The sequence below is a fragment of the Rousettus aegyptiacus genome, unplaced genomic scaffold (genome assembly GCF_014176215.1).
Source record: "Rousettus aegyptiacus isolate mRouAeg1 unplaced genomic scaffold, mRouAeg1.p scaffold_m13_p_18, whole genome shotgun sequence".
Lineage (NCBI taxonomy): Eukaryota > Metazoa > Chordata > Mammalia > Chiroptera > Pteropodidae > Rousettus > Rousettus aegyptiacus.
The window spans coordinates 15,060,822-15,081,709 of NW_023416293.1; the positions used below are offsets into that span (position 1 = coordinate 15,060,822).

At 51.2% G+C, this 20,888-nt stretch overlaps 1 protein-coding gene across 3 annotated transcripts; it reads right to left on the reverse strand.

Annotated features, from left to right (window-relative positions):
• Nucleotides 1-349: 349 nt before the first annotated feature.
• KLHL12 (kelch like family member 12) lies at nucleotides 350-20,785 on the reverse strand. 3 transcript variants are annotated; one of them, XM_016130759.2, is made up of 12 exons: nucleotides 20,656-20,785; nucleotides 18,823-19,056; nucleotides 17,012-17,165; nucleotides 13,700-13,917; nucleotides 10,826-10,975; nucleotides 9,474-9,588; nucleotides 4,798-4,904; nucleotides 3,891-4,086; nucleotides 3,341-3,499; nucleotides 2,941-3,039; nucleotides 2,039-2,225; nucleotides 350-1,872 (listed from the first exon to the last, which is right to left on the reverse strand). In XM_016130759.2, exons 2-12 carry the CDS (start codon nucleotides 19,015-19,017, stop codon nucleotides 1,746-1,748), a joined length of 1,707 nt encoding a protein of 568 aa, XP_015986245.1. In that variant the 5' UTR covers nucleotides 19,018-19,056; nucleotides 20,656-20,785; the 3' UTR covers nucleotides 350-1,745. The 3 variants fall into 3 exon arrangements, with proteins under 3 accessions (XP_015986245.1, XP_015986246.1, XP_036091431.1); XM_016130760.2 differs by having other exon boundaries at nucleotides 20,641-20,782; XM_036235538.1 differs by lacking the exon at nucleotides 20,656-20,785 and adding an exon at nucleotides 20,079-20,501.
• Between the last annotated feature and the right edge of the window lie 103 nt (nucleotides 20,786-20,888).

Below are 20,888 nucleotides of genomic sequence, written 5' to 3' on the forward strand. Positions count from 1 at the left end.
CTGGGAATATCTGGAGTCTTGCAGTTTCGCAGGACTTCTGCATAGCTATTCACATCACATGCCATAAATGGAAAAGTGCTGGGGTCACTAGAACCCTAAAATTCAGGTGGGCACTAAATGAGCTCAGAGTGGCTTCTTCATTCCCTTATGGTTTCCGAGTATGCCGAGTGAGAGGTCAGTGGTGACGGCAGATTCAGACAGACGTGTCACTGAGAACGTCCAGTGGGGAAGTGGCTACCTCTGACCTGCATCTGACAGGGACATGGCAGAGACTCAGGGCCTCACCGAGCCACTCTCCATGCCTGGTCCCCAACACGTCTGCAGGGCAGGGCAGATTCTTCACAAACTCTTTTACAGACACGTAAGAGATGATTTTTAATATTTTTGTAAAAAAAAAAAAATACAAAGGAAATGAACTCTTTAGGCCAACTCAGCTCAGGAAGAGGACAAAATGGAACTCCAGAGTGAAGGGGCAGTACGCCCCATTTCGGGTCACCACAGTCCCACACCCCTAAATACCCGTGAAGCAAGACCTCCACTCCACAACAGAGGGAAGCCTTTAAGGTAGCTCAGAAATGGAGACGGCAGGGCCTGAAGAATTCTGGTTAACAAGAGAATCTTGGTTGTCGCTGATTATTCTGTATGATTCACTCTGAGGACCCATAAGGCAACCTCACAGTATGAAAAGAATCAAAAGTACCAAACAGCAGTAAAAACCACCCCCTTGCAGAAGTGTGCCCTAGGACGGGACAGTACCCAAGTGGCTGAATCTCCAGGCTGCTGCCCCCGCATCCCATCCCCGAATAAATAAGAAAGTGTAGTAGTATCTGACTCAGCAAAGACAGTCGCTCACCCACTCAAGGCAGACCTTGGCATGGATAGGGGAGTCCTGGCAGGGAGTGAGACAATCACAAAGTCACAGGTACTTGGAGTCTGTCCCCAGGCACACTCAACTCTCACATTTATTCCACCTCCAGCCATCCTGACACTGTTCACGTTGCTGTTCTCCGTGACACTTCCCGTGCCACGGGAAGAAACTATATGTAGTTCAGGAGGCCCACGGGAGATAAAAAGGTCTTTCAAATCACACACCCTCCTCACTCCTCCCAGTTATTCTTCAGGGATGGTCTAGGTTCACTCACACTCCACCAAATTCAGGTCACTGCACCGGGAACCCAGCTCTGATACACCAACCCCGCGCCCGCAGGGCGTTCAGGCTGTCCCCTGCCCCCAAGCTGTGATGAGCTCTTCCCTTTGTTTTCCTCCAGAATGGAAGTATATTACCCCTAGCTGCCTGTGGACTAGGAGAGATTTATTCCTGGAGAACAAAGCTTACTCGAGCTGGTACCTCGAAATTCTGATGCAGGCTGGACACCGCCCACACCTGGTGGTCACACTCACCTTCACTCCTGCAGCATACGGGGCGCATCACACAAACACGCACACGTGTCCTCCTGAGCACACGGCAGGTTGGAAACAAGGAAGTGCCCCTAGACCAGGAGGAGAGGTGACCCGGCCTCTCGCACCCATTCGGTGCGCATTCTCTTCCCTCAAGTGTCTGTACCCCTACTCCCAGGGGACAGCGCCAGCGCAAGGAGAGTGTCACGTGAGCACCACCACCATCACACCGGTGCCTCTAGCACCCGGTGCCCAGTGAGAAAGAGACATTCCGGAAAGGATCCTTGATTCTCCCACAAACTGTCCCTTAGACTGGTCACTAGCTCTGGATGGTGCTCCGACCACAGTCACTTCTCCCGGAGCACACACACGCCAGCGTCACAGCGCTGGGTCCCCATGGATGTCACCACTTCCCAGCTGTCGATGATAGGGTCGTAGCACTCGATGCTGCTCAGCAGGGAGTTGCCGTCGTACCTGAGGGGAGGAAGCAGGAGAGGGTGAGAGCCTGTTCCTCTGCACACGCGCCCCACGATGCGGCTGCCCCCGGAGACATGCCCCCGACCCACGCCGTGCCAGCCGCAATGCGGCTTGCCCCATGCTGCCCTGGTGCGTGATAGCTCCGCCCAGTTCCAATTCTCACCCTGCAACTGCATACAGCCTGCCCCGGAGCACCGTGGCCCCGACGTAACACCGCGGGGTGGTCATGCAGGTGACAGGTGTCCAGGAGTCAGTGCGGACGTTGTACGCCTCAACGGAAGACAGGTGGGCCGTGCCGTCGAATCCTCCCAGCACGTAAATCCGGTCGTCCAGCAAGGCCACGCCAGCGCCTGCAAGAAAGATACAGCGGTTAACACCACGGAACGGAGACTCTGACTTCTGAAAACAAACATGGTCACCGATGACTAGTGAAACCCTTGGGCAGCTGAGCAACGTGGACTACAGCCAGACAGGCCTGGACGGCAGTCCAGCACAGGAGAGCCTCTGCAGACCCTCGAGCTGGGAGCTGAAGAGTGGGGAAGTCATTCGTCAGATGAATTCAGAGCACAGCCCTGCTCACTAGCAGAGAAGGGAGTAGAAAGAAGGCAAGGAGCTGTGACGACAGTTCTGGGGACCCCCACCCAGAGCGTAAAGCACAGAGCGGTCCCCGTTCCTGCAGCTCAGCCTGCTCTGCGCCAGCAGCTCTCAAGGTCAGCAGCTGCCCAGTTGCCGTGTGTCGTGAGTCGGTCCGTCCAATGCCCATCACCTAACACGCATCAAATATCACAGAACGCGGGGGCGGGGAAAGGACACACGCAACGAACAGAACGAGGCTCTGCCCTCGGATGCGTGATCTAGTCGAAAGTTTAAGCTGTGCTTGTTCTCACGACACCGAAAGAAAAGAGAGATGGAAAGGGGATGGACCCTGACTCGGGTTCTCCCTGCGTCTCCAGGGAGGTGGGAACACAGGACTGCCTGCCCTGAGCTGGGACAGTCCCGCGTCGCACGAGTAAAGAAAGATGCGGCAGCAGCGCCGTCCCCTCCCTTAGACCTGGCGGGTCTTACCGGAGCGCTTGGTGGCCATTGGTGTGACATTAGTCCAGTGTCCAGTATGGGGATCATATTTCTCAACTGAATTTAAGATATTCAAGCCATCGTATCCTCCTAAAAGACAGAGCAGAGGCCAGTCCATAACCAGTGACAAACCCCTGAGCCCGCTCCCGGACTGCCTTCCTGAGTGTGCCAGCCAATCCTTTTAGTCTCGGTTCTCCCTCGGGAGTTCCAATGACCCAGAGAAACCTGACAGACCCCATTTCCCACTCCCACAGAAGAGAGAACCCCAGTTCACAGAAACGTCGGGACCACACTCAGCTGAAGGAAGTCCGGGGACACAGTCTGGTAAAGAGGGACCCCAGAGGCTGCCACCCGTCCAGTCCTCTCCCTCCCTGCTGCCCAGGCTAAACACCTAGACAGTAGATCACTCCGCTGGCCACCACGAGCCCGGCGCCCTCCCGGGCAGTCTGCATGTCGCCCAGCATGCTCCACTGGTCAATGTTGGGGTCGTATCGCTCCATGCTGGTGTGACGCCTGCTCCCGTCAAAGCCGCCGGAGACATAGATCATATCTGCTCAGGAGGAACAAGGCCCAGACTGTTAGAGGAAAGGCGTCTGGTCCACCGTTTCTCCGCGACTCCCACGAGTCTTTCTGCCATCTAGGAGCAAAAACTGAGTGTTTCTGATGGGTAATTAAGGTCTTACCCATGTGGAGCCAGCACAGTTGAGACACCCAGAACAACGGGTTCGGATGGCACCCTCAGGAGTGCTCAGATTGGCTGCAGTTTGCAAAAGCGTGAGTGCTGCCTCCCCACTCAGCACAAGACACCCTGACTCCCACATGCTGTCGGTGCTGAAACACCGAGGGACACCGGGCTGCCACGTCTGACAGCCAAGAGGAGTGCCTGCCCCCGCCGGACGACAGGGAGGCGAGCCCGCCCCAGCCGCAGCAGCGTGGCCTACCTCCCAGGGTGGTGGCCCCGGCAAGGCCTCGCCGGACATTCATCGGGGCCACAGAGTACCAGACCCCGTCCTCGTCGGCTGTGTAGTCGAGACACTCCACTGAACTGAGGCGGGAACGGCCATCGTAGCCGCCGATGACATAGATTCGGTCATGTAAGGAGACTGAAGCCACGTAGCGTCTCTTCCGAGTGATGCTCTGTGGATTTGCGAGACAGGCGCAGAGCAGTTCAGCTATGCGAGCCGCAGGCCTCACCTCTGGCCACGTCTGTTTTCACCCACCCACTCTTCAGGCACCGCTCCAACCTCGAGTGGCCTCCAGCTATCTGCCTACTGCACAAGCACCTTGTGCTTGCTGTGACTCCCTTAAATGTGCAAGCCTTCTGCACATGGCCTCTTTGATTCCTTCCTATGCCATACGGCACTGGATTAAAAGATTGATATCCTTCCATAAAGTGGAGAAGTCTTCCTGCACTGCTAACCAAAGACTCCGAAAGCCAGGAGGACTGACTTCCGTGTTTTCTCAGAATTGTTACTGTTCATTCACCACGGAAACAGGCACGTGAAGGAAGGAAGATGCCAACTTCTGAGTTCGACTGAACACATTTAACACTGAGTTCAGTTTAACAGGGCACGACCCACGGAGCACGCTGGGAGTGACAGACAGCCCAGGGACACGCTGCACAGTGGTGACCAGCTGAGTTCAATCTGACACAGGGCCACTGGTGTTTGAAGTCTAATCTTCTAACCTAAGTAACTATCAGCACCTACTGTGCGCATGGCACTATAATAAAAAACATCATGCTGTTACTAGGCTTTTCCACTTTGGGGCTGGATCAGTTACAATCCAGAGTCAGGGGCTGAGGACAGGGAATCAGCTCTTTCCCCATGACTGGCTCCTGCTACTTACTGGCAAAAAGCTCCACTCCTGAGTCTTGGGGTCGTATTTCTCTACCACGTCAATGGGAGACTGCTGGCTTCCAAAGCCCCCAACCACCAGAAGCACCTCGTTGGCTCCTGAGGACAAAGAGAGAAGAAGATGGGTTGCTGGACCACACCTGGCTGGGCAGGCACTAGCAGCAGGAACTGTGATTAGAGCCAGTTCAATGATGTCTTGCTGCTTACAGCTCAGAGAAGCCTCTGCAACAGGCTCGCTGTAAGGCTGCCTCATAGGAAATTATTTCTTCTGGATGTTCTAGCTCTTGTACACCCAAATCTCTGAATTTACATTTCTGGACAACACTGCGAGTGTGGAGCGCAAAGCTGAACACACTCCGACACCGTTCGGTCTACCTAGATGACTCCGGTGGACGCATGAGCCAAGGCTCTGCGTGCAGGCGCAGGAGATATAAACTCAACGCAATGTCAAAAACAAAACAATCATGGGAAAACTGGGGTAACGTGAACATGTACATGACATCTAACAAAGAACTGGTTGTGTGTTTTTTTGAAGAGTGATGACATTTTGGATACATTAAAAAAGGTTCCTTATCTTTTAGAGATATGTGTGAAAGCATAATGTATACAGATGGAATTACATGCTGAGATTTGCTGCAAGACAGACAGGCCATGAATTGACAATTGTTGAAATCAGGTGATCATCATATCATTCTACTTTTACGTATATTTGAAATTTTTCTGAATAACCCACATACATAAACTGTGGAGTTCAACCTTATGTAAGATGGCACCCATCTTGTGTGCTTGCCGGATAAACTAAGTAGACATTTCTCCAAGGTGGGCCAGGAAAGAGGTCTCAGCAGTCAGCTCCTTTTAGAAAAACAAAGCATTTGAGCAAAGGGCCTTTCACACGATGCTAATTTTATTTGTGCACAAAATCCCCTCAAGCTGGGAGATGCTAGGCCTGAGCTGTTTGCTTCCTCTCTGGCAGCCATGCTTCCTGCCCGTTCACCCCTTTCTTCCTCACCTCTTCTCTCCGTCTCACTGGAACAGAGAAGGGAAGAGCAAGCCCTCACTCTAACACACTCCCTGTGCACATGCACGCAATGGTAGCGGACGACAGCTGGATGGGTCAGGGAATAAAAGGGCTCCACAAAACTGAGCGGCACGTCTATGCTTGCACATTTAAAAATTTCCATGGATTTTCAGCTGTAGTTTCTATTGCTTTATGTAATTCTCAGAACGAAAAATAAACTAGAAAAAAAAAAGTCTTTCTTGATAATACAGTTTCACTTATTCAGCTTCTGCAGGATGGAGACACGGAAGCAGGTAGGAAACATTTGGATCACATCATGAAACCCAGAGGCCTGACGGCACTTCCTGCAGGCTGACCGCTCTCAGCAAATGTTCTGGTAACTGCGTCTAGAGCAGAGCTAGGACGGGGGACGTGATGAGAGAAACAGCTTGCTTCTAACGCACTGACAAGGAGATGCTGAGTTAAGAGCCTAGTGGGAAACAGCTTCAGAATTTCCTTTCCAGACCTTCTGAAACATAATCTCTATGCAATGAGAACAAGTCAATCATATTCTAATGTCCCTAGGTCAGGACAGTAAGCAAGTTCTCTGAGCAAGCAGAAACTTTCTGCTGCCTGTTAAGAAAAATGCAGGAAATGCACTACGAAAGAACCTCCTGGCTTTGCTGGCTCACAAAAATTTTCATCAGCTTTAGTTCAATTGAACAAGCAACTAATGAGTGCTACCGTGAACGCTATGGGACCCCTCTGACTCTGCAAGAGAGAAACGTGTCTTCTGTACTGGAGCAGCCTTCGTGATTGACTTTAAGACCCTTGATACACAGTCGTCTCCCCTGTTCCAAGGGAGACACATGTTCCAAGACCCCCTGTGGAGGCCTGGAACTGAGAACATCGATCGGCGCGGACACTGTCTCATCCTGCACAGACACACCATTCCGCTTCAAAGCAGCACTTGACGGCTTCTCTTTGGCACATCTGAACTGCATCACTGCTCTTGCGCTTTGGGGCCATAATTAAGTAAAATAAGGGTGACTTGAACACAAGCACTGCGATATCGGACAGCTGATCTGATCACGACGACAACTGCTGAGGAAGTACTGGGCAGGGAGCGTGGACATGCTGGACAGACGGAAGGTTTATGCCGCTGGCCGGAAGAGGCAAGATTTCATCTCATTCACGCTCATCTCATTCCTGTTCATACTCTCAACTCAAACTCCGGTTCATACTCACAACGACAAGCAATGTAAAACGGACTGTTTATTTCTGGAATTTTCCATTCAATATTCAACCGGACAGCAGTTGACCATAGGTAACTGAAACCGTGGGTAGAGGGGGGACTACCATACAGGAAAAAACGGTAATCCACAGACGTTAAAGGACTCGTCTAAATTCAAACGGAGAGCAGGTGACAGACGTGGGGAGGGATCCGAGAGCGAGTGTCTCATCACCTCACTCTGGGCTCCCCTCACTGCCTCACCGCTCACCGCTCACCTCGAGAGGTATCTGAAGACCACGTTTTAAGTAACGCCGTGGCCACACGCACGGGAAGCAGCCCGGACGCACGCGACCGAAACGGCGGGAGTTACCCCAGCAGTGCGCCTTGCTCCGGGTCAGTGTCTCCCCGCAGGCCTCGCTCTGCTATGCTCGTGCAGACAGAAGATGCGCAGGAGCCGCCACTCGCCCCAGGGCACCTCGTCTGCCAGCCCTGGCGCGGGTCTCCGCGCCAAGCCCACGCCCCCCCCCCCACTCGCCCCCCTTTGGATGGGACTCAGGTCGTGGCCCTTCCTTCTGGCGATGTTGGCGTCTGGCGTTAATATTCTCACGCGCGTCTCACCTTAAATGCGATTATTTCCATAGAACATGTTATTTCTGCGTAGATCCCCAGAGGTGGGGCATAAAGCGCGGGAGCGTGGCACACCTCACTTCCCGTCCGGCCTGCTGGCTGGCGGCGCCCGCCCTCCCGCCCTCGACGCCGCCTGCATGTCTCAATCTTTGCCGGGTTCCCACTCTTTCTCTCGTTATGTGGATTCTTTTCATATCAAAAATACCAACCCTGTGTCATATGTATTGAACATATTTTCTCCCAGTCCGTCAATTAAAAAAAAAAAAGATGCAGTTAACTAAACTTGAACGGTTCTAGGTTTTTGTTTTAGTTGAAAAGGTCCCTCCCATGGGGTGGGGGACGAGAAGCGGGACTTGCGTGACAGGCGGGGCTGTCAGTAGTGTAAGGTGAAGGGCGCTGGCTGCTCCATTACGTGTGCTTAGCACTACTACACTGTGCACTTAAAAATGATGAAGCTGATAAACTTTTCATATATTTTAGCAAATGAAAATAGATAACAGGCTCCTACCTAGAAGTTATGTATTTTCCTATAATTTCTTCTAATTTTATCACGGTTTTTCACACCTAGTCCTTCAATCTCTCTCGTGCTGACTGTATCTTTGTACATGGTACGTGTTACGGACTGTGTTTTATCACCTCGTGGGACAGGGTCACATTCTACTTCTTTAATGGTTCCCTTAAAAAAACAGTAATATCTCTAGATGATAGGATTATGGGTGACTTTTATTTTTTGCTTCTCTGTGTTTCTAGAACTTCTACGTTGACATATAGTACTTACACTGTTAGAAAATGCAGGGAATAAATCATCATTCTACTTAAATCTAGCAATGGACAGCTTGATTATCAATTCGCACCTTAGCTTTCACACACTGTATCCAGGCTCCCGAAGCAGGGGACCGCGGAGGACAGGAACGGAAGGGTGGTATCTGAGACCACGTCGTGCCAGCTACGCCAGGCCTCTCGCCCAGTGGGCGTACAACCGCGACCACAGGCTCAGGTAAATGGAAGCCTTGCCCAGGGTCATACGACCAGTCATTGGTGGGACGGGGGTTTGAACCTAGGTCTGTTTGCTAAAATAATAGCTAACATACGTAGCGCTCGCCATGTGCCAAACATTGTTCTAAGCCTTTTACATGAATTACCTCGACTACTCTTCACAATGACCTTTGAGGTAGGACCTATGCTGACCCCATTTTACAGATGAGGCAGAGAGGTCAGGTCTCCTGGCGGAGTCAGTACTCCCAGTAGGTGGGAAACGGGGGCCTGCATCCGCGGTCCGGCGCAGAGCCTAGGCCTTCACCACTGCGCGCTGCTGCCCAAACACCTGTGCCCTCAGCCATGCTGACCCTGACTTCACGGCACGCTGCTGTTTCTCCTCTTCCTCTTTTCATCCAGAATGGAAAACGCAGGAGGAGAAGGGGAGAGGTGGGTGGGACCCTACCACTTACTACGTGACATTTGAAATAATTTCCAATTCGCAGGCTCCAAATATATTGAAATAAAATTATAAACTTAGAGTGCAAAATACTCAACATCTTACAGAGCGCCTTCACACACCCTATCTCATTCAATCCTCCAGAGAGACATAGAGTAGGTAGAGAAGGTATCCTTGGTTTATAGGGGATGAAGCTCAGGGGACGAAGTGATTTACCTGAGATGACACAATTAATAAAAGATTAAAAACGGGTCTGAAACAAGGTGTTTTTTTCCTTTTTTTTTTTTTATACAGAATATTCTTTTTAACTATGTCATGCCAGCTGGTGAGGGGAAGTTGAAAAATGTCCTCTCTTGTGCCCAGAGGCCAGCTTACCTAGACGAGCCCGCGTCCTGGGTCCTTGCATCTGACTTCGCAGTTCAGGCCTCAGATGGAACTTCTTTGCCTCATCGACGAGGTCCCTGCACTGCAAACTGCAGCGAATGAACGGCTAGAACAGAGCAGACAGCAAGGTGGGCCACCGGGGCCACCTCCAATGTTACAGGTGTGAACGGCGCACTCATGACTAAGCTGTAATCCACTTCTTAATACAGAAACCCAGGACGGCTGCTGGCCGATAACCATGCTGTGGTTTCCAGAAAGGATTAAAAACGTTTTTGGAACAGACTGTATGTTACCTGGTTCGAAAGTCGAACGCTTTAAGGCGTACCCTGGGAGCATCCCCACCCAGGTCAGCACTGACAGTAACCACTCCTCTGTACACCTTTCCAATGACCAAACGAAGGCAAGTACGTCACAATTAACACACTTTTAAGGGAAACCGAAAGGCTTTTATTTCCAGGGATGACAGAACAGGCCATTCTTGTCTGAAGCCGCTTCCTGAGGCTCACAGCACTGCCGCACTGCTGACCCTCCGTCTCCCCGGGTTCTGCCCGCGCCTTCCCACGCTGCGTTCCCGCACTCAGGCTCCTGCTCGGCTCGGCCATGGAGGTGGCCCAGCAGGAGCCATGGGAAGGAGGAGATGAGACAGCCCCCCACTTCCACCCCCCGCAGGCAGCTGGTGCCTTTGGGGTATCAGTGCCGTCTGTCTCAAGTCCAGGCTCCCAACCACAGCATAAAGAAACAGGGCTGAGCGGCATCCGGGTGGGTCGTTAAGGGAGAAGTTACGAGCACGAGGGAAGATTCTGAGAGGGAAGCCTGGCCCTTCTCACGTGAACAGCCGGAATCCATGTTTGTAAGTAACTCAAAGAGATGTGGGCTGGTCAGAAGGCGACACTCACTGACCTGGGCCTGACCCATGTGTCGCAAGCCAACGTTCCCCAAGGTATGGTCCAGGTAGACCAGGCAATGTGGAAAATAAAGTCATACTGGAGAAATTCTTTTGTAAATAAACGAAAATGCATCAAACGACTTTCACCTTAGCTTCGCCAGAGACCAAAAATAAAGAAACCTGACAGCAAAGTACCTCTTTCAGAGCAACTCAGAATAATTTGCGTTTAATGAAGAGCGGGACAAAATTTATCACCCGATGTTGCTTACGTAAAATCAAGTCAACGAAGCAGAACGTTGACTTCATCTGTGTCAGCAGCTGACTCGCCAAGCAACCGCCGGGCGACTCCCTAGCGCCACCCTCCCTGCACTCCCTGGAGAGGGAGGCCAGCAGCCCTGGGCCCGGTGCGCACAGGCACGCTGGGGGCGTGGGCGGGGGCCCTGCTGCGGCGCCTCACCTCGGCGTCCACCACGTCGGTGATGTAGCGGGGCGTCAGCAGGGGCATGCGCACGTACTGCAGCAGCTCGGGCAGGCACTCCTCCCGCTCCTTCCCGGCATGCTTCACCCAGGTGAGGACGGCCTCGAACACGGGCTCCTCGGAATCCACCTGCGAAGGCACAGCACACGTCCCAGGCCGCTGCTTCTCCTGTGGGCTCGCGGCCGCGACATGGAGTCACGCTTGCTTCTCCTGCCTTGTCCCCACCCCCCGCCACCACAGTTTCCCATCTTCCAGGGACAGCTGGGTTCTTGGGAAAACAATCTCTTCCATCATGACTCACCAAGACCGGGAGGAAAATTATAATCAAATGGGGGTAAAGTAGTGACGACAGATAGTGCCTAAGAAACCATCAGCCGCAGGCTGGTTTTCACTTCTGAATTTTTCCCATTCCGCAACTTTTTGCTGGTCTCTTCTGAAATTTTCAGGGAGCGGGGGAAGAATCTGTTGTCCTGTTCAAAACTGACTCTTAAAATCACTTTCGTGTGTCCAAGCTGGGTGATGACCGCCAGGCCTGCCCCCAGCACCCGCTCAAGCCTGCGGGGCTGGAACCCCTCTGCGTCACTCAAAGCCTCATCCATGAGCACCGAGCAACCGCGGGCCACGAGGCCTCCTGCTGCATGAGGTAACGGGCCTGACAGTCACTCGGGGAGCTCAGGTCTAAGCTCGCGCAGGCCAGAGCGTAACCCTGTGACAGCCTTGGCACAGCGGTAGGTGCATTGACACCAAGGACCTTCCACAGACACACACCAGGGTGCACGTCCTGCGTCCCTCCCGCCAGCCCAGGGGCTCTGTCCCGAGACGCCGTCCCGCGTGTGACCGCACCCCAGGCAGCAAAACCACCTGTGACCGCTAAGAAGTGGAAACACGGAAAACGCTTTGAGGGGTTCACCGACCGAGTGCCGGGCACCAAAGGTGGTGGCTCATTCCCTGGTGTGTGTGTCGCACACGTGGGCACCTCCACGTGGGAGAGAAGCCGCACGCGGCCACACGGGAGGCGGCCTGCGAGGCAGAAAACTGGGGTTTCCTAACCTCGCCTGAGGGGTGCAGGGATGGCCTCTGCAGAAGCGACAGTTTCCCATCTGGTGGTGGAGCAGCACTTAGCGGGGGGACAGCGGGGAGAGTCCTCCAAGGCAGACGGCAGAGCACGGCACACCCCCGGGGCCGCACTGTCCCATACGGGGGGGCCACCAGCCACGGGCAGCCACTCACATTCACACGAGGTGAAACCACAGTCACAGCTTCTGAGTCACGCCGGCCATGCCTCGGGCTCGCAAGTGCTCCAGGTGGCCAGTGAGCTAAACGGCGCACTCAGGTCCTCCCGTCCAATGGCCTTGTCCCACAGCAAAGAGCTGACAACACGGGAAATGACAGAAGGCTGGTGCAGTGCAGCGAAGGAGGGAGGGAGGACAGTGACAGAGCCAGCTGGAGAAGTAAACGGGGACCAGACCGCCGATGGTAGAAGACCGCATTTCACTCTCAGAGCACCTGGAGACCACGGAGAGGCCCCGTGCAGGCTGAGATCTGAGCGCGGCGACGCTGGCAGATGCCCCTGGGCAGCCCGGGTGGGACAGTGGACAGGGACCGGGAGCCACGAGGCATTTAGAGGCTCCCCTGGCACTCTAGGCAAAAGGTGGCAGTGCGCAGACGGTGGGAGCGGTGCTGGAAACCCACGTGCCCTTTTCATGGGAGGTAGAGCTGACCCGGCCTGACAGACTCCGCGCAGGGCGATGCAGGAGGCTGTCTGTGACTGTCTTAAGTGAATGGGACTTTTCGAAATCCTTGAATAAACTAGAACTGCAAAGAGACAGCTAAATCAGGAGGAAACAACCCCAACATTAATGCTTTACTGTGGAGAAATTCCTCAGAGAGAATTCCTTCATCAATGTGTCAGGCACTGACGCTCAGAACAGCCCTGGGGACTAAACGCCACGGTTACCTACATTTTAAGGGAGAGGAGACCGGACGCCAGTGGCTGGGCGGCACGTACCACACAGCCAAAGGCAACCCGGCCCTCGCTGACTCAACCAGCAGCTCTGCTGCTTCCCAGTGTTTCGAGAGCTATTGTTTTACATAACAGGAAGTGTGAGTTAGCAAGGGAGAGTCAGACATCTGGTTCCTGTTTCACGCTACTCTATGAAAGGGGAAGAAAAGGTGTCATTTGCTGTCTTTCTAGACAGATGCAAGTATACAACGGAGTTTTCAAACCATTTCTTCTCAGCTTCTAAATAAAAAAAAAGGTTAGTATTTGCTCTACCTGTTCTGAAGTCTGTAGATCTAACACACGGGACTTCTGTGAGTGCCCCTGACTTGCTCAGTCAGAAACAGACTAACCCAGAGACTAACCCAGTGCAGAAGTTGAGGGAACAGCCCGGACCAAGCTGCCCAGATTTGAGTCCTGGCTCCACCGCTTACTGGCTGTGTCTGACAGCTAACCTCGAAGCCTGTTTCCTCTGCTGAAAAATGGAGATTCTTTGGAGAATAAGATAAAAAACGCCAAGAATGGTACCATTAGAATAGCAGATGTCAAAAGATGTTTGTAAGGTGAGTGGATGGGCGACAGAAAAATCTAGTTCCCTTCCAATTTACACTTAATCCACGCTGTGCTGACCAGTAATTCTTACCCTCTGGGCTCATACACTTTAGCAAGGAGGATGGCGAACTGCTGCCCAAGCACATGCCAATCAGCCTGGCATGTAACTCAGGGCTGCTGGAAGGAGCCCGCGGAGCCCGCGCGGGCGCGCACCGAAGCCCGGCCACAGACGCAGGTGCCTCTGCCAGCCGCTCCGGGTGTCCTGGCCCGTCCCGAGAAGCCGCGGGGCAGCCGGCGCCTACCTGAATCTCGTCGCACTTGATGAGCTTCTCCACCTCGCCCTGGCTCAGCAGGATGAACTCCTCGTGCTGCACCACCTCCGGGAAGTGCTTCTGGCTGAACACCTCCGCCGCCTGCATGAGGTCGGCACAGCCATGCGTCTCGGCGAAGTCCCGGATGCCCAGGCAGTTGGACGGGTCCAGCTGGCTGTCCAGGAACTCGCAGCAGGCCTGCTTCACACCTGCGGCGACACGGACGGCGACGCTCAGGGCGCCTGGCCAGGCGTGCACCATGCATGACCTCTCGACACAGGCCGAGACCCACAGTCAGATGAGAAATCTCCTTGTTATTTGCTTTTTAATCTCCACTGCTTCTATCTGGGTCTACAGGCACTCGCATGTGTGTTTGAGTAAAAGAGAATTTAATTTTATCTTTGGCTTGTGTTAACGCCAACAGAAGTGAAGAAGAATGAGGCTCGCTGGTAAACATGAAGAAAGATACAGTTGTTGACAGCTTCATACTGAAAACGCTTTCACTGGTTATAGTTTCCAGTATTTGAGATGACATTATCACGGAGTACTGTACAAAATGTTTCATTTTGGACTTTTGGATATATCTTTCAAACATATTTATCTACCACAACCTCACCACTAGGGGCTACATTACGAAGAAAGCAAATCTACATTGAATGCTGTCAAATACACTGGCCAAGAAGCATAAACAGCTTTGTCGCGACCTTTTGCCTAGGGAAGCCCTATGCGGCCTTCCTGCCGCTTGTGCTTGGAACGAAAGGCTAATTTTAAGACTAATACAAGAGATTAGGACGCTGACATGCACGTAGGAAAGACCATGCGAAGACACTAGGAGAAGATGACCGTCTATAAGCCAAGGAGAGGGGCCCTCAGAACAAATCGACCCTGCTAACACCTTGATCTCAGATTTGTAGCTTTCAGAACTGTGAGGAATGAAATTTCTGTTCTTTGAGCCACCACTTAGACTGTGCTGCTTTACTGTGGAAGCTGTGGCAAACTCACGCAAGTACAGTCTCAACACCTGGCTGATAAACACGACACGGCCCCAGACTCCAAAATGCTCCGAGTCTAGCCATTTGTCACAATCCTCTGGACACACTTTTCTCCAAGGAGGGAGCAGTATAATTGTGAATGAGGCTATGCCTAAATCGAGAATTCTGGAACTGCCTACAAGGATGGAGCTGGATACCAGGCCAAGGCCAAGTGGATCATAAAGGTAGCCACGCCTCAACAAAGCACCAGGAGGGGTGCCAAGTCACAGAACTACAAGCAAAACAGGGAAGAGCTGTGCTGGATGAGAAACGAATCAAATGATCCAGTCAAGAAGAAGGGCCAGATCACAGAGGCAAAGCATGAAAGGCAAAGCCCAAAGGCATAAGGCAACAGGAAAGGGTCCACAGGACTGCTTTCCGGAGCCCACCTGAGACCTGCTTGGCAGTAAAGTAACGTCCAGTTTTTAAAAACGTAAACTGACTTCCCTTTCATGCTTCTATTATATCTGGGTCAAACCACCACATTCAAATTAAATTCTGACATCCCACCAAAACATGGTTGAGTGATAGACCGATCATGACTGTGTCATGTAGGGTTCCCCAGGAACAGAGGCGGAGAGGAAGATCCTGGAACAAAGCAGTTTTTAATTTTAACAGCAAAAAGAATAAATCTCTCCTTATTTTCTACCTTTTCAAAAACATTTTTGGCCATTTTGCATATTTTGTTTTCTTATATACATTCTTTAATCATTATTCTCAATTTAAAAAGAAAGCCTGTTGTATTTGTGGTTGAAATTGCATGAAATTCACATAGTTATTTGAAAAAGATTAACAGTTTCATTATACTAAGACTTTTAATCCAGGAGCGTGGTATATCTCTACCTTTATGCAGTTGTTTCATGTCCCTCAAAATTTACAGCTCTCTCAAATAAATCTTATATTTTTTGTTAAAAAAAAAAAAGACTAATATAAGACATTCTGAGAGCAGCAACAGCAAACAGCCTTGTAGTACAATCAAGTGACAGCTTCTTCTGTAAAGTGAAGAAAAATGACAAGGCTGCTGAGTGGAAGTCTTTCGTGCCATACCGTTATATTTAATTATGAAATGCTTCTAAATGACCACAGAAAAGTACGCATTTCTTTAACAAAAAATGTTAGGTCTAATATCCCATGTATCGATTAACAAAATATATCCTAAGGACATCTGAAGTGTTAAGCAACCAACTGTTTTTTGTTTTTTTGTTTTTTTTTTTAACTTTTAGAAGTTTATTTGAGCCTGATGACACATGCTGGGAAGCCAGATCTCAAATGCTCCTCAGATTAGAAATCTCATGCTTAAGAAATTCCGATCCCATTTCTGTGCCTGGTATGACGGACCCTCCACAACAGCCTCTGCTTCAGCTCCAAAGCAAGTCCAGCAAGAACGCTGCTTCTCGAACTCCGGCATGAAGCGAAGATGCCTATAAAACTCTTGGGACTTAAGCTATAAAACCAATTACGACTCAGCACAATGTACCTAATGTTCACTCTACATGAAGATTTACCCCATAAGAAATACAAACATTTAACCAATTTGCTATAGAACTGAAACTAGTATGATGCTGAATGTCAACTGTAATTGAAAAAAGTTTTTTTTAATTTACTAGAAGAGTCCAGCAAAGAAAAAATAGGGTACTAGTAACAAGCTCACATTTCTCTAACTGAAAAGTTCAGAGTATAGATTTAATTTTACAGCTGCACAGTAACACAGGCGCTTCACAGCTTCAACCACGTAATTAAAACCGAAAATGTTCAATCATCTGTATAGAAAAACTGGAAATAATAGAAAATAATCATTGGCGGTTAAGAAAGACAGACTGGGAGGTAGAAGGGGGACCACTCTGCTCCTGTGAGAACTTCTACTTTCATTTTTGTGTGGCAATTAAAATTTTAATCCACAATTTACATGGTTCGAAAAATTAAAGGTACAAAAGACCTTATCCCGAAGAGCCCCTTGGCCTCCCTACCCACCTGGCGTCTGGTCCCCTCCATGGGGGCAATGCACAGTACCGCTTTCTTATTCCCTTGCGGAGCATGTATTGTTTCCTCCTCTGTTTTTAAAACACAGAACTGGTGTAAATATTCTGTTCTGAAGAGCCCAACACTCACGTCTGGAGAGGTCCCTTTCTGCTGTGACTGAAACCTGACCTTCCATGCCTGGGTGGACACACGGGTGCCGTCTGTCTCCACAACCCCGTGAGTGTAAGGTGGCCGTTTGTGTGAGCATGTGCAGGCCACCTTGGTGTGACCGATGCAACTGCAGCATCTGTACCTTTCAGCTGAAGCAGACAGGCTGCAGGGAGCAGCTCCTGCACATTCTCCACGGTCACGTGCACCGTCTCCGTGTACACAAAGTCCAGCAGGATCTCCATGGTTGCGGCGGTCAGACCCTGGATGTCCACATACGGTTTCCCTTTCTCTGAGAGCTGGAGATTCAAAGGGCATGAGTTATAGCTCCACAAGATAAAGGCAGCACCTCCTGTCCAAGCACCTGAACAGACATTAATAACAATAATTAAATATACGTCCTTTAAAAAATCTGAGGTATTTTGTTTGCTTTGTATAAAGTGAATTCAGCACATAGGCGAAGCTGTTTGAATGGGGGAGGAACAGTATGTAACCCAAGAGCATGCAGTGCGGCAATGCCCCCCAGAATACCAACTTGATCAGTGACTAATTTAAAACACCACTTCCGTAGTGAACAGATGTATCAATGAATAGAACTCAACAGTTCCACAAACACACCCACAGCGTCCCTGAGCTTTTAAGGTAAAACATGAAATTTCATCATCATCCGTACAATCAGTACATCATCAGTACACCTGAAGGACTGGGGACAAGGAACAGTTCTGATCAGCTTGTAGAGTCAGAAAAGTCAAGATTAAATCCCATCTCTACCATTCACGAGCCATGTGACTTTGGGCAAGCCATTCACTGCGTGAGATAGGAGAATGAGAACCAATGCTTCATTCGTGCGATGACAGGTTAACGTCTAGCCCTAGGGTGGTGACGAGCTCGGTGATCTGCTCACACAGCACCTGGCCCGTAAGAGGTAGTTACTGTCATTCTCGTGGCACTACCCCTCCTCTGCAGATCCAGCAGCAACGCTAAGGTGATGGGACTGAGGAAAATAGCAGTGGTTAAAAAGGTTTTTAAATAAGTGTTCCCATCATGAAATATTCCAGGCATATGTATGAGTGTAGATAACCGATACAATAAACACTGATGTACTCACCACTCAAGCTTAATAAAAGCCAAGATAACTTATTTAAAAATTAAAAATTAGAGCTGAGATCTTGAAAAATAAAAAAGTCACAGTGCTTGTGCACTGACTGCCCTACGACCCTGGGGTCAGGAAGACCCAGCCAGAATGACACTGGAGACTGCTTTCCACAACCCCCCAATCCACCCGAGCGGCCCCCCGCCGTCCCCCTGACCCACCACACCCCGCTCCTTGGAGCCCGCCACTGCAGGACATCGTTGGTACACCCCCTTAATAGTCACCGATGGCGATGGCACGGTCAGCCTCCTTTTCTGGTCTCTTAGGTCCGGGGAATTTTCCCGACAGTGTTCTCCTGCTCGGCTAAGAGCACCTCCTAATCTGTTCCACAGCTTTCCTCCACTTGTGTTTTGCCAATTACTAAAGCAGCCTTAACACTCTGTGAGCCTGCCTTTCCTCGTCGGGTCAGCTTTCCCTGATCCCCTCTGCTAACTGGTTACACTCCAGAGTTGGCCTCCCTTCCCACACTCCGCTTGGCTGTACGGTCACTCACTATCCTCTTCCTCCCTCCTGAAATTACTCTGGAAGCTACACTGGTAGCATGAATCCTGATTTTCTTTACGTACTGTAAGGAGAGATGGGATAAGGACTGAACCCCACTCCTCTCCTTCCCTCCTCCCTATCACCCTAGTGTTCGCTTTCAACCATTAAACTCTAGCAGGAGAAAAATAGAAAAACATGTAAAAAACACCAAGTAAAACCCAACGTCAGAGCCTGGACACATACCCATCCTGCAGAAACTCGCTATCACCGCAGACGTGCGCGACCTGGCGCCACGCGCGGGACAGGCCCCCGGGCCTCACCTCGCTGGTGAACATGGCACAGAAGTAGTCGCTGCAGGCCGCCAGCACGATCCGATGGGCCGGGAAGTCCTTCTGCTCCACTCTCAGCGTCACGTCACAGAGCGTGTTGCTCTTCCTGAGGGAGTTCATGGAATTGAGGATGGACTTGGCGTGCGTGTTCGTCATGATGTCCTTGGGGGCCATAATGCCTCCCATCAGGCGATATGGAGAAGGGCTGGAAGGGGTCCTTGGACTCTGCCAAGATGAGAGGGAAAAACGATCGGTACATCTGAAGGACTGGGGACAAGGAACAGTTCCGATTGGCTTTACAGCCTAAGGAGGCTTCCTCAGAACCAACCACCAAGTAGAGAGCACCCCTCTTCCCGGCATCAGCCCCACGACACAGCTATTCCAAGTGAAATGACCTCATCTCCTCTGAATTTTGTGATCACCGAGTGCCCCTGTCACTTGACATTTAATACAATCAAATCCAAATGGTATTGTAAATAGGAACTATACACGTCCTGCATGTCTTCAGAAGGCTGTTGTCTCAAATGATAAAACAATGAAAGATAAAATTTCTAAAAGGCACGTCGCTACTATTTAATATCCATAAGAGATTAAATGGGTAAGTATTCAGGAGGTGGGGATCCTGTTTCATATACTTTTTCTATCCGAACAGGTGTACACCAAATGTGTAGTAAACGAATGCAAAAGAAAAATGGGCATTCAACTTAGAGCAGTAAAAGCCAATGAAAATAAACTTTTTCCTAAAGTATGCAAAGAATTATTTATGACTTCAAAACATATCTGGATTCTTCTTAAAACTCAACTCCAAATGAGGACCCAGTCCCTACACTGCATGGAAACCATGCACGCTGTCCGCACTTCCACCGGATTAAGCTATGGAAGCTCTTCCTACTCCACGTTACTAGTAAGTGCCCATCGACATCAGCAAATCAATACTTGCAGTAATTCTATACTGAAAAAAAGAACCTTATTAGGATAGAAACTTATCAAAACTCCACTACTCATTGTACTGCCATAGTCACTTAAATGAACTGTTACAGATTACACATCAAAACAACCAATGTAAGAAGTATTTTCTTGATTGACAGGCTTCGTCACACTATTTTTCCCTTCAATGACAAGTCCTGGGAGATGAAATGGGTGGGGGTAGTTATTAAGAGTCAAAGTTATTTGGAATTCAAAACTTTCTGAAATTATAAAAAAAAAAAAAAAATTGAAACCAGGGTCTTCGAAAGTCCAAAACTCACACCCATAATTTTGGACTAGTAAAAATATCCCAAATTCTCATCTCGTCCTGTTTACAGTTCGCTTATCACTCTGTAAGAACTCTGGATAATCCCTCGAACTCTGCAAGATCCGTTTCACAGAAAAGGAGATGAGTCATCAAAGCATATGATGTTTTTCAAAAAGATTTTCCTGAAGTCAACTTAATTGCAACTCTGGGGCCGTAGAAAGGTCTGAAAAACGCCCACTGCCTGTGAAGACCTCCCGGGGGTCCCGCGGGGCTCAGAACGACGGCGGCGCTAGCATTCCGAGCTGACACAACCCTCGCGCGGCGTCGGGGTCTCGGCCCTTCCTCCGCCCCGTCTCCGAGGCGCTCCGTCCTACGGCTTCCGAGGGCACCTGGCAGATGCCGGGAGCGGCGCCGCGTCGCGGAGCCGCGGAATCCTGGCGAGAGACGAGGGGGCCCCGCGACGGTACCAGGACGCCGGTCGGCGCCGCAGGCGCAGGTCTGAGCGCGGGGCGGCCCGCGGGCCGCGCCGCCGACGCCCCCGCCCGCGAGCCGTGTCCCCGCGGAGGCAGGCTCACCTGCGGCCCGCTCACCTGCGGCCCCGCCCGTGCGGGGGGCGGGCAGATGGGGCGCGCGGCCAGCGGGCGGCTCGGGAGGACCCCAGGCGCCGCCGCCGCCGCCCGGACCCGGTGCCCCGCGAGCCGTCCCCGCGCTCGTCCGGCGCCGTCGCCGCGGCCGCGCGACGTGATGACGTTGCAGGGCGGGCGGCGCCCCGCCCTCCGCGGGCCGCGTCACGTGAGGCCGCGGCGCCACGTGACGCGCAGGG

Excerpts from the sequence above, each read along its gene's own strand:
- KLHL12 (XM_036235538.1), bottom strand. Across the intron at positions 9,589-10,825 it reads CCGACGTGGTGGACGCCGAG|CCGTTCATTCGCTGCAGTTT; the intron begins GTGAGGCGCCGC and ends GCTCTGTTCTAG. Across the intron at positions 4,905-9,473 it reads CAGGACGCGGGCTCGTCTAG|GAGCCAACGAGGTGCTTCTG; the intron begins GTAAGCTGGCCT and ends CTTTGTCCTCAG.